This window comes from Heptranchias perlo, chromosome 9 (genome assembly GCF_035084215.1).
Source record: "Heptranchias perlo isolate sHepPer1 chromosome 9, sHepPer1.hap1, whole genome shotgun sequence".
Taxonomy (NCBI): Eukaryota; Metazoa; Chordata; class Chondrichthyes; order Hexanchiformes; family Hexanchidae; genus Heptranchias; species Heptranchias perlo.
Window position 1 is genome coordinate 36251253 of NC_090333.1, and position 13898 is coordinate 36265150.

Below are 13898 nucleotides of genomic sequence, written 5' to 3' on the forward strand. Positions count from 1 at the left end.
ACATAAATTCAAATAAATTACATAGAATAACATAGAATGTACAGCACAGAAACAGGCCATTCAACCCAACAGTTCCATGCCAGTGTTTATGCTCCACATGAGCCTCCTCCCTCCCTACTTCATCTAACCCTATCAGTATATCCTTCTATTCCTTTCTCCCTCATGTCTTTATCTAGCTTCCTCTTAATTGTATCTATGCTAGTCATCTCAACTACTTCTTGTGGTAGTGAGTTCAACATTCTAACCACTCTCTGGGTAAAGACGCTTCTCCTGAATTCTCTATTGGATTTATTAGTGACTATCTTATATTTATGGACCCTACTTCTGATCTCCCCCACAGTGGAAATGTCTTCTCTATGTCTACCCTATCAAACCCTTTCATAACCTTAAAGACCTCTATCAGGTCATCCCTCAACCTTCTCTTCTCTAGAGAAAAGAGCCCTAGCCTGTTCAATCTTCCTGATAAGTATAACCTCTCAGTTCTGGTATCATCCGAGTAAATCTTTTTTGCACCTTCTCCAATGCCTCTATATCCTTTTTATAACATAGAGACCAGACTGTTCACAGTACTCCAAGTGTGGTCTAACCAAAGTTTAACATAACTTCTCTGCTTTTCAATTCTATCCCACTAGAAATGTACCCCAGTGCTTGGTTTGCTTTTTTCATGGCCTTATTAAACTGTATCGCTACTTTTAGTGATTTGTGTATCTAGTCCCTATCTGCTCCTCTACCCCAAAGACAGAGATAAAAAGAGACAGAGAAAAAAAAGACGGGGTGAGAGTAAGAGGGAACAGAAATGGAAAAGAATTACTGGTATTACATCTGCTGCAATGCAAACTTTCCATGCAACCAATACAGAGCTAAAAACATGCAATTCTGGAACAAGCTGTTCTTGGCTTTTTCAGTAACTAAATCTACCCAAAACCTCCCACAAAAAGGTGGCATTCTACATAAGAACATGGGAAATAGGAGCAGGAGTAGGCCATACGGCCCCTTGAGCCCACTCCGCCATTCAATAAGATCATGGCTGATCTTCGACCTCAACTCCATTTTCCTGCCCAATCCCCATATCCCTCGATTCCCCTAGTGTCCAAAAAGCTATCGATCTCAATCTTCAATACACTCAATGACTGAGCATTCACAGTCCTCTGGGGTAGAGAATTTCAAAGATTCTCAGCCCTCTAAATGAAGACATTTTTCCTCATCTCAGAATATAGGCCCATTTTACTCAATCTCCCCTCATAGAACAACCCTCTCATCCCAGGAATTAATCTAGTGAACCTTCGTTGCACCCCCTCTAAGGCAAGAATATCCTTCCTTAGGTGAGGAGACCAAAACTGTACACAGTACTCCAGGTGTGGTCTGACCAGAGCCCTTTATAATTGCAGCAAGACCTCCTCACTCTTATATTCCAACCTCCTTGCAATAAAAGCTAACATACCATTTGCCTTCCTGATTGCTTGCTGTACCTGCATGTTAACTTTCTGTGATTCGTGTACAAGGACACCCAAATCCCTCTGACTACCAATATTTCTTAGTCTCTTACCTTTTAAAAAATATTCTGCTTTTCTATTCTTCTTACCAAAGTGGAGAATTTCACATTTCCCCACATTATACTCCATCGGCCACCTTCTTGCCCACTCACTTAACCTGTTAATTTTCTTGAAGATAATACCCCATCAAATAGTATTACAGCCACTTTATATCCTCCTCACAGTTTACTTTCCCATCTAGCTTTGTATCGTCAGCAAACTTGGATATATTACACTCGGTCCTCTCATCTAAATCATTGATATATATTGATATATTCCCCTTTATGCCATTGATATAGAATCCCCCCTCCAAATCCACCCAAAAATGTTGTATTAATGATATTATTGATGCCAAAAAATGACATATCACTTACTTAGGTAATCACAACCACAAACAGAAATACATCAACAGGTGAGCTGCAATTATTTTTTAAATTATAAATAAATAACTTGACTAGGATTCATGCTATGTAAAGGGGTATTATCTTCAAGAAAAAATACGTTTTGGCAACTCCTTATTCGTTTGTTTACATAATGTATCAAAACACATCACAACTTCTGTGTGACATCATAACGAGGATGGTACATAGCTCTCCTTCCTCCCCTCCCCCTGAAACACATGTCCAACGCAATTTTAAGACAATGATGACCTGTTAACACAGAAAGTTTAGCTAAGTGCATTCATGCTTTCCGACTATTTTATTTGTTGGAAATTCACAAACGTCAGGGTTTGGGTGACGTTACAGGATTTCATCTGGATTCTGGAGCTTTTGGTTAGCTGCACTTGTCTCCGAATTCACGAATAACCACTACTCGTCATTACCAGCAGGGACACTGAAAATACCCGTTGAGACAAGATGTATATTTAAGACGGTAATGTTTCTTCTAACCGGAATACAGGTGATTGCAAACACACACTGTAAAATATTTCTTGCCCACAGACTATCAGTCTGTGATGAAATGTAGCCTTCCCTTTTATGGCAACCATTCCCATAGTGCTGTGCACTTTCTTGCCACGGAGCCATATTGAGCAGAGATTCTTTATAAACAGGCTGAATGGGACTCGGAGGTTTTTATTCTGTCATTTTAAATGAGGTTATCGGCGATTGATCATTTTAAGCATTCCGTGTCGAAGGAGCATATTATTTTACCAGTACGATGATAAGGTAATAAAACCTAAATATAGCGAAACTCTTTCATGACAACTCTGCCTTAATAGTAGTCGGCATTATTGGCAACAAAAGTCGAAAGACGTGATCGAGAGGCATTTCACTGCTGAATGTTGATACATTTCGTTACAATGATCCCATTGTGTTCCCGGAGATTCCGTATTAGTCACTTTGAGGCGAAGTGTTCCATTTTCGAATGTTTTGGGTTTTGTTGTGGTGTGAAATTGACACAACTGCCTGGTAACCAGGTTTGTTGCTATCAGCCTGGCCTTGTCCCACCATGTAGTCGGCAATTGCACTTTCTTGTGATTTTTCAAGCAACTTTAATTAAAACCTCGCAACATATTTGACTTGTAATCGTTTTATTCTCTGACGAGGTAGACTTGTCTTCCGGATCTGTTTTCGAATTTGTGTGTGTGTGTGTGTGTGTTTACAATTTTAAAAATGTGATTGTATATATTTAATAGTCGTAGCACAACTCCTCTCTTGAGTGCTGGGAACTTTTTCAAAGGGTTTGGACCGGCTAGTTGAAGACTGAGAGAAGTACATGTGTGAGCGTTGAGCTTATTACAAACGTCGCTTACCAGCTCGTGTTTGGTTAGTGGAACCTGGGAAGGAAATATTCATGTTTTGTGCAAGCGTTTGGATTTTTAAAAATGTTGTTCCGGAGTATGGAGACTAAAATGGTTACAGCTGTAATTCTGGACATTGGCTACTACTTATTGATCTTTCCAATTCCTTTTGTGGCCGGATTTCCAATACAGTCTGCCTTCTTTGACACTGTCATGTTATATTTCGACACTTTTTTATTGTTATGCGGGTATTTAATTGAATTTTGAAATATTGACCAAGGACATTTTAAGATTTCGTATCTGCCTCTTAAGGTAACTATACCATTGTGTAACGTACTACTGAATAAAGTATTAATTATTCATTGATTATAATATATGCTAATAGTAAATCCAGCCCATAAGCTTCATTTGCGTCAGGAATTGTTGTAAACTTATAAGATATTTTAACTAGATGGTCTATAAGCATAAAGAAAACCTCACATTTGGGCTCCGCAGACAGCGATGTCTCAGTTTTATTGTTTACTAGTTCATCTCTGGTGACATTGTACATGGGGAGTCAAAATCAAGTGTAGTCCTCATGTGAGGTGGGGATAATTGAACCAGGGTGTGCAACTGTAATTCAGTCCCCATTTTAAAGTTATACAATTTTTATTTTTCTATTTTGTATTCCTACGTCCACATTTATAATGGAAACTGCCTATGTAAACTTGTCACATTGTAACGCCAACCTCCCGCCAGTTGCGGTGCTGAAATAGCACCGCTAGCAGGAGGGTGTAATTACAGCATGACATGTTTACATAGGTAATTTCCATTATAAATGTAGACATTAGGAATTTAGAATGGAAAAGGTAGACCGGGCGTGCATATAGATGTAAGATTTTTCATGTATATTAAATGTTGGGAAAATCCTAATTGAAAAATGTTTCCAATTTTAAAGTGCGCTATGTTATTTGGAGGAGAGATAGTTGATATGGTTTATCAGAGTGCCATGTCATCGCAACCTTTGTCTTTGATTATGGCTCCCACTATTCATATCAGGAAGTTCAGTAAAATAAAAATGCAGTGAAATGAGAACCAAGAAAACTAAGCTGAGATGAGAATGAAAGAGGGAGAGACTAGAAAGGGAGACTACATACAGTGAAAGAATGATTGTAAAGAAAGTGAGTAACTATCAGCTGAGTGATTCATTGAGACTGGTTGGTGCATACAGAATAGAGTTGCACAATAGTGGCACATGAGCCCAGTAAACTATTGCTGTAAGTTTATTTGTCAACTTGACAATAACTGTAGAAATAGTTAGAACTGGAAAAGACTACTCCTTAAGTGACCCTCACCCCTTGATGCTCAGTGAGTTTATCCAGGTTTAATTACTAGACTCTGCTGCGTTAACTGAATTTGGCTAGGATGGCAATAGGAGCACTACGTTTGGCTTCAGCACTCTTGGGTTATGGAAAGGAAAATTGTTGCAGGTTCCACTCCTGATTGCTATCTAGCTACCTTTGCTGTCAGTGTCCATGTGAACATATGATTGGATTGAATATTATGCCCCTCAGTTGAATAGCTTGGCAATACGCATGGATACTACAATACTACATGAATAATTGCCACTTGGGTGAGGTACTGAAGGGCCATGGGCACCCTAGAATCATACCGCACTAAGGAGTCAACAGCATCATGTGAGGAGGAGAGAAAATTGCCAGAGAAAAATTATCAGTGCCCACTCTTTTTTCTTTCTTTAAAAAAAAAAGCCTCATTTTTATTTTTTTTAATGATTTAGTGATTTTCTCCTTGCCTACCTCTGGCTGGGCAGCAGGTGGACGGCCTGCTCCTAGGAACATTGTCAGTTCCACTCTAAAATGAGCCTCTGAGAAATGTATAAGTGCCATAGTGTGACACTCTCTTGGATTTTCCCCTTTCTCCCTGTGTGGCAATGCCTGGGTACTGTACTGATGCAAGAGTGCAGAGTGGTGTCCCACCATATTATGCTGAAGGTCCAGTGCACAAAACAATCGCATTGATCATCCAAGCTCAACTCTTGGACTGATTGCAGAATTACAGTACATGTGTGTCTGTAAAAAAAAAAGCAAACCTCAAGTGATTCTAGAGATTAGAAAGATCTTTTCCCTCAGAGAAATGACATAGAATATATATCTAATAACTTACTGCTCCATCTGTAGACTTTTTCAGGAAGAGTTGGATAAATATCGGTTTAAGAATGGGATTGAAGGTTATAAGATGGTGAAATATTTTGTGGCACCAAGAGCTAGCTTCAGGTTGTAGGGATTTGGAATGTAGTTGGTCAAAGTTGTATGTGTGGATTTAAAAGTTGGAATAACATCCTGGAGTTGTTCTTGATTACCTTAAGGAATCAGGGAGGAATTCCACAATGCTTTATCTTCTTGAAGGTTTGTTTGGGATTATTTTGGATCCACAGAAATTGAATAGATTTGAGCAGTGTTAGGGTGGGTAGAGTCAATGAGATGCCAAAGTGTGCATGGGCTGTGAAGGAAACAGGTTTGATGGCCTGAATGGTCCTTTCTCATGTTCTTAATTTGTGTATAACTGCTAAATTTATATTTTTTAAAAGGTGAGAGACTAAGAAATGTTGATATTGGGAGGGATTTGGGTGTCCTTGTACACGAATCACAGGAAGTTAACATGCAGGTGCAGCAAGCAATTAGGACAGCAAATGGTATGTTAGCCTTTATTGCAAGGGGTTTGGAGTATAAGAGTCTTGCTGCAATTATATAGGGCTCTGGCCAGACCACACCTGGAGTACTGTGTACAGTTTTGGTTACCTTACCTAAGGAAGGATATACTTCCCTTAGAGGGGGTGCAACAAAGGTTCACTAGATTGATTCCTGGGATGAGAGGGTTGTCCTATGAGGAGAGATTGAGTAAAATGGGCCTATATTCTCTGGAGTTTAGAAGAATGAGAGGTGATCTCATTGAAATATATAAAATTCTGAGAGCGCTTGACAGGGTAGATGCTGAGAAACTGTTTCCATTGGATGGAGAGTCTAGAACTAAGGTTCATAATCTTAAGATAAGGGGTCAGCCATTTAGGACCAAGAGGAAACATTTCTTCACTCAGGGTTGTGAATCTTTGGAATTCTCTACCCCAGAGGGCTGTGGATGCTCTGTCGTTGAGTATATTCAAGATTGAGATTGATTAGATTTTTGGACACTAAGGGAATCAAGAGATATGGGGATAAGGCAGGAAAATGGAGTTGAGGACTAAGATCAACCAGGATCCTATTGAATGGCGGAGCAGGCTCGAGGAGCTGTATGGCCTACTCCTGCTCCTATTTTTTAATGTTCTTATGAAAATGTGAAACAATATAGTGAGACTGTGGAATGTTACCTTTGTGGCCACACTGATTTGCATTATGAATCTTGTTTTATAGATCAGGACTGAGAAGCCACTTACATAGAAGAGAATAGCTGTACCATTGCCCTTTGCTAGATCTGCTTCTTTTATAGCAAGTAACAAATTAAATATATGAGCATGTTTGAAATTTGTACATCAGATTAGGTTTATGATTTTAGTGTACGCAAACTATTTGAAGATGCTGGACATAATTTATTTTGGTTATCTGAGGTTTTGCTATGTGAAGGCAATATGCAAAAAGACACTTGCATTTCAATTTAAATGCCTGTGCTTTACAGAATTAATCCAAGTAATGCCACAGAGTACAAGGTTCACAGTGAACCTGTGCAGTCTAGGGATGAGCATGGTGAAATGCACAATCTGGGCAAAAAGTAATTTTTTTTACAAATTAATACTAGTGTTGAAAATGGAATTGGATTTTATATTTCTTTGTACTTAAATGGAATTAACCATGATTTTATAATGTCCATAATCAATGTTTTTTTCCCCTCCCATTTAAATGGATTCCTTTATCACAGAAGTCCAGTTCTTGGAATAGCGTGTGTGCTCTTTCATTTGAATTAAATACATTTTTTGGCCTTTCATTGGATTCAGCAATTTGATTTTTGCACGGGGTCATGTCCCAGTTAAAGGAATGTTCCAGGATGGCAACCTCTAAAATGTCAAATATATTCCATAATGAGATTTCATTTCCCTGATTCATTGTATCATTTTTCTATGTATCTAGCCTCCTGATTTGAACTGCCATTTTCTCATCATTCACCTTCTGCAGGACAGATGCTCGAGCGTGATGCCTCAGTGCCTAGCACAGGTTATGTAGTGGGTTTTTAAAAATTTACTATTCCTTAGTCAAGATTAAGGGTTTAAATTGCATAAAATGTACAGAATATTTTTAACTTAAAAATATGGGCCAATCCTGCACTAAGTGAGATAGGATTCTGTGACTACAGAGTAAATTCACTCAAACAAGCAGATACAGTAGAAGATGAAATTATTTTGTGATGCAACAGAATTTGATTTTATAATGCTGGTCATTTTAAAATGTTATTGTAAGGCCAAGTTTCTATAGAATAGTCTGACTGATTAACTGCACCGGGGCTTGTGAAACATTTCATTTTAAAGGGAGTTTTCATTATAACAGGTTTTCAGTACAGAAAGATGTTAGAAAGCAGTCTTAAATACTTCACGTGATTGTAAGCTATTCACAGCCTGGTAACTCCAGAAGCAGAACAGTGAGATGATCCGAGTTTGCACTCCCAACTTCAAGTGACATCCAGATTTGTCTTTCTTTTATAAGCGAGTTTCGTCAATTTTCTTTTTCCCCAAATTGCTGTATCTTGCTGGGGGTAGTGGAGGAAAAGGGATAGAAAGAGTTGTCAAGGAGGCATAGTCCCACTCTTGAGTAATTCTGCTGAGCAATGGTGGGACCGACAATGGTAATTCTAGAATAGACTGCTGCCCAAACTATCCCAGCCCCCTGACTCACCGAGGACAATTTTTGCAAGAAGGAAGATGGTGAAATGAAAGAGAAGGATGAGATTGAATTCTAAACTGGGCAATAAGCATTAAATGTTACGTTTATGATTACAGATTATTTGCAAGAGTGAATTAAATACTTTAAAGTACTGCATTCCTGAATGGTACTGACCCTAACCAGTAGTAACCAGAGACTAAGCATACCAATGATTGTACTGCTGAGCTTTATACTCTGGTGTGTGAAGAGACTATAAAAGTAAATATATAACGGTGAATCTATGTAAAACATTAGTAAGACCACCGTAGAAGTACTTAGTGCAGTTTTGGCCTCCAGACTATCAGAAGGATGTTGAGGCAATAGAGTGGGTACAGCGCGGATTCACTAGGGTGTTGCCTTGTTTGAAGAGATACAAATATCGTAGAATCATAGAATGCTGTATTGGGCCCATCAAATCCGTGCCCGCAATCCAGCTAGTCCCACTCCCCCGTCCTATCCCCGTAGCCCTGCAAATATTTTCCCTTCAAGTACTTATCCAATTCCCTTTTGAAAGCATGATTGAATCTGCCTCGACCACCCCATCATTGCATTCCAGATCATAACAACTCGCTGTATAAAAAAGTTTTTCCTCATGTCACCTTTGGTTCTTTTGCCAATCACCTTAAATCTATGCCCTCTGGTTCTTAACCCTTCCGCCAATGGGAACAGTTTCTCTCTATCTACTCTGTCTAGATCCTTCATGATTTTCAACACCTCTATCAAATCTCCTCTTAACCTTCTCTGCTCTAAGGAGAACAACCCCAGCTTCTCCAATCTATGCACGTAACTGAAGTCCCTCATCCCTGGAATCATTCTAGTAAATCTCTTCTGCAACCTCTCTAAGGCCTTCACATCCTTCCTAAAGTGCGGTGCCCAGAACTGGACACGATACTCCAGTTGTGGCCGAACCGGTATTTTATAAAGGTTCATCATAACCTCCTTGCTTTTGTACTCTATCCCTCTATTTATAAAGCCCAGGATCCCGTATGCTTTTTTAACCACTTTCTCAATCTGCCCTGCCACCTTCAACGATTTGTGCACATATACCCCCAGATGTCTCCGTTCCTGCATCTCTTTTTAGAATTGTACCTTTTAGTTTATATTGCCTCTCCTCGTTCTTCCGACCAAAATGTATCACTTCACACTTTTCTGCGTTAAATTTCATCTGCCACTTGTCCACCCGTTCCACCAGCCTGTCCATGTCCTCTTGAAGTCTATTATTATCCTCCTCACTGTTCACGATCCTTCCAAGTTTTGTGTCATCTGCAAATTTTGAAATTGTGCTCTGTACACCCAAGTCCAAGTCATTAATATGTATCAGGAACAGCAATGTTCCTAGTACCGACCCCCGGGGAACACCGCTGTACATCTTCCTCTAGTCCGAAAAACAACCATTCACCACTGCTCTCTGTTTCCTGTTACTTAGCCAATTTCGTATCCATGCTGCACTGCGCCTTTTATTCCATGGGCTTCAATTTTGCTGACAAGCCTATAATGCAGCACTTTATCAAACACCTTTTGGAAGTCCATATACACGAAGATATAGATGAAGAAAGACTTGAAAAATTGGGGATGTTTTCATTAGAACAGAGGATTTTCAAGGGCAATTTGATAAGTAGGGAAAGGACAGAATAGATAGAAACTACCATTTCCAGTAACTGAGGAACCTAGAATGAAGTAAGCATAGATACAAGATTCGGTGCAAGAGATTTAGGACAGAGGGCAAGAGAAACCTTTTTTACACAGGGTGATGAGGCTGTAGAATGCACTATTGGAGTTAGTGATTGAAGCAGAGACCATGTCAACATTTAAGAATAGGTTGGATAGGTGATTGAAGGAATGGGGGTAAAGTGATATGGGAATATGGTGGGCACATAGGATTAGGACTGCTATTTGTATGGAGGATAAACACCAACATGGATTGGTTGAGTCAAGAGCTCTCTTTGCATGTTGTAATTTCGTTGTATTTTTATGTAGGAGGTGGTATCACTTTACAGTAAACTTGGACTGAGTATCGCTGGCTTAGTTTCAGTGGCTTATTTATGAAACTGGTATTTTCTGGCTTAAAAATATGTGAGACATGTGCATACCTCATAACTGCAAGATTTTAAACTGCCTTACCTCAAGCTAGTGTTTTCTATTGCAAAGAATTGCTACAACATCCATTTACAAACAACTATTGTCATAAAATTCAAACGTTGGCCACAACATGCTATGTGCATCTGCCAGCACATCTTCCTCCACACTGAAACTACCAGCTGCTACTTGGCCACATTTCTGTTGCAGCAGGTCTATATCAGATGCTCCCTGAGTACATTCAGATCTCCCCTTTTAACTATGTTTTTACCGTCCAGTTTGTTGGAACGTTTCTCTCTAGTTAGTGAAAGACTGGATCCTGAAGCTCAGAGCACCAATTTAGAAGGAGATGGCTAATTCTGCCTGAAAGTGTCAGCTTGGCTCAGTGGTAGCACTCTTGCTTCTGAGTCAGAAGGTTGTGGGTTCAAGACCCTGTCTAGGACTTGATTTCTTATTAGATTTTTGGACTCTAGGGGCATGAAGGGATATGGGGATCGTGCAGGAAAGTGGAGTTGAGGTTGAAGATCAGCCATGATCTTAGCGAATGGCAGAGCAGGCTCGAAGGGGCGTATGGTCTACTCCTGCTCCTATTTCTTATGTTCTTATTAAGCACATAATCTAGGCTAACGCTTCAGTGCAGCACTGAGGGGGTGCTGCATTGCTGGAGGTGCTGTCCTTCTGATGGGATGTTAAACCAAAGTCCAGCCTGCCTGTTGAGGTGGATGTAAAAGTTCCCATGGTATTATTCAAAGAAGAGCTTGAGTTCTCCAAGTTTTCTGGCAAACATTCAACCCTCAACCAACACCACTGAAACAGATTAACTGGTTATCAATCTCATTCGCTGTTTGTGGGACCTTGCTCGGTGCAACTAGCAAGTAATTCGTTGGCTGTAAAGTGCTTTGGGATGTCCTGAGGATGTGAATGATACGATATAAATACACGTTTGTTCTTTCCTTGAAATAAAAAAAAGGCTCAAAGATGCATCGGCACAACAATTCCCATTTTGGGAATGGGGGAGGGAAAGAGTGTTTCTTGTCGAAGATTCAGATTCAGCTCCACTGGGAGCACTGCTGAAACAATGATTGCCAGATCAGGTACATGATGCTCCTGCCAACATTTGAATTTTTGGACATCCATCCCACCTGTTTGATTTTATAATGGGAGCCACAAGCATAGCTTATGTGCCTATAGGCATAGGGACTGATAGTTGCAGCCGCCGTTTTTATGGCAAAGGCCTCTTTAGGAGCCCTGTAGCTGCCTATTGCATCATAATCTCCTAGAATCAGCTACTAAGAATTACTGCACTCCAGCAGGCTGATTTATGAGTGGGCCTAGTACGAGAAGGAGCATGCTTTTATCTAATTTTACTGCACAACATTGTTGTATCAAATGACTCCCTTATAGCTGTTCAGCTCCCTAGTGAAGCAAATGAACCCAAGAAAACCTGGTTAGCAAGAGGAACATTTTCAGGCATATTAAGGGTCAGTGACTGACCTACTCGTGGCTGGACTCCACCTTGTACAACATCACCAGAGATGTTGCTAGGCAGTCAGTCTACTTTACAATACTGCAACAGCATTTAATTCAAATCTCCATTTTCACACAAAAAACCTGAGGGTAGTACCACAGCATTCTGCATCAATCCAAAAAGTCTTTGCAGAGTGCCAGTGATGAAGCTTTATACACTGCTCCATAACTTCATTGTTTTTTTTGCCCATCCAAGTCAAGTGAATGCGAGGCTTTGTTGTACAAGTTTGTATGTCTGCTGCATTTTGTACAATGTTCATTTCAGTCAAGTTATAAACTGGACCACCTCAGCACGTGGAAAATCCTGTTTGCATTTCGAAAACAATATATATTTATCGAGAAAGTGAGTATCTTATTAGTTGGGTGTGTAATTGTGTTGTTTTCTTTTCTTTTTGCAGGAATGCAAGTTAGGAAAGGCTGCAGGGTGACTGGGAGTTCATATCCTGTGACAGTATTATCTGCTCTGGTGCTGCTGATTCTCTACTCGATTCACGCTGTCACAACTATACCACAGAATTATGGACCAAGAATATGAGCGGAGGCTTCTTCGACAAACACATTTCCAAAATGTCTCTGAAAATATGCTTTCCCCGGTAAGTGAAAATGGAGAATCAGCTTAGTCAGCAGTGTGTTATGATAAATTATAGTTAGCCTCATGAAAATAAAGCTTCATATTTCACTGCTGGAGAGAATGTACCATGTGCTCATAGCTTGAAAGTTAATTTAGGTTTCCAGCACATCATTAGCAGGGTAGAGATTTATATTATATTTATATTTATTATTATTATTTATTCAGTACCCAGCAAGGTTGAAATGTACCTGGGTTTCTCACAGAAATGTCATACTTTTGGTATTTAGTACTATTTGCTTTTATAAAATTGTGTTTTAAAAGATAAAACCAGTATCCTGGTTCTTCACTTAAAATATCATGATATACCACGACCCTAATGTAGAATGTACGCTTATAGCTCCCCTCCCGATTGCGAACTGTATGCATTTTTTTTTTGTAATTAAACAATCCCCAAAGACTGGATGGGATCCTTACATCCACCTGAACCATGTAACCAACCTGAGCGTGTTGCCATAATATTCAAAGAATGATCTGAAATGCATTCTTCCTGGAATTTTTTTTAAGTTATTGTAAATTGGTGAGTTTTTGATGAATGAAAGCACTTCTATGCTCCTTGGATGCCTTAGTGAACTTATCCAGTGAGTAGCAGAGCCATACAGAGCAGGATGCTCCCAGTTTTGATCTGTGGTTTGTGCTGAGTTAGTTAGCTGATCGAGGCTAGGGTAGCAGTAGAGCCATTGCAGTTGGCCTCAGGGCTCCTGGGTTAGGAAGCAGAAAATCAGCTAGGACTCCTGATCTTGATTGCTTTCCATCAACTCCTACTGGATGTGCACATGTGTGATATGATGGGTGAGGACAGAATTGGGTTCAACTGAGGTCAAATACCTTGCTGACACTCGTAAAATCTCACATGAATATTGGCCACTTGGGTGAGGTACCCGAGGGTAATTGGTGCCCATGGAACTGTACCCTAGCAGAGAGCAAATGCCTTCAGAAGAGGAGGACGGAAAGTTTTCGAGTTGGGGGGGGGGAAAAGCTTCTGAATCAATGATGAGCTTTCCGACAGGAGCCTTGAGCATGAGATTGTAGTCTCGCTTGTGAATGCATAGTGCTGGTAGAATGTCTCTTGCTGAAATGGTTGGGGATATCCCAGCATCCATAGCAGTAGTGAAAACCCTCTTAAAATAGCTTTAATAGAAAACTTTTACTGCTCCTATGGTGATGGGATACCCCAGTCTTCATAATGCTCTCCTGCTTTCTGTCGCTCACCAGCAAGACAATGCAGGCGAAAACGTTTGTGAACCTCCGACTCAGGTGAGCTGAGAAGAGAGAATGAGGGAGGAAAATTGAGAAGAAGGCCGAGAGAGATGGGAAAATACATTAATGCTACTTGGCCATCAGATATGCTGCATTACAGGGGCAGCTTTTAACCACATTTAAGTTTTTGGCATGAGTCAGTGTCTTGGGAATACAGCTCATGAGCAAAAATCTCACACCTGGAATTTTTCCAGTGATGAAGGTTTTGATTACTCTTAAATTGATATACT

At 40.0% G+C, this 13898-nt stretch overlaps 1 protein-coding gene across 2 annotated transcripts in view; it reads left to right on the forward strand.

The window, feature by feature from the left end:
- The first annotated feature begins 2309 nt into the window (after positions 1 to 2309).
- Positions 2310 to 13898, forward strand: part of LOC137325277 (fizzy-related protein homolog) — a 52509-nt gene continuing 40920 nt past the window's right edge. Inside the window, exons 1-2 of one of the 2 annotated variants that reach the window (XM_067990177.1) lie at positions 2310 to 2432; positions 12179 to 12373. In XM_067990177.1, coding sequence (XP_067846278.1) covers positions 12299 to 12373 — 75 coding nt within the window. In that variant the 5' untranslated portion in view covers positions 2310 to 2432; positions 12179 to 12298. Of the gene's footprint in view, positions 2433 to 2553; positions 2699 to 12178; positions 12374 to 13898 lie in introns of those variants that run through there. The other variant, XM_067990176.1, reaches the window with a different exon arrangement.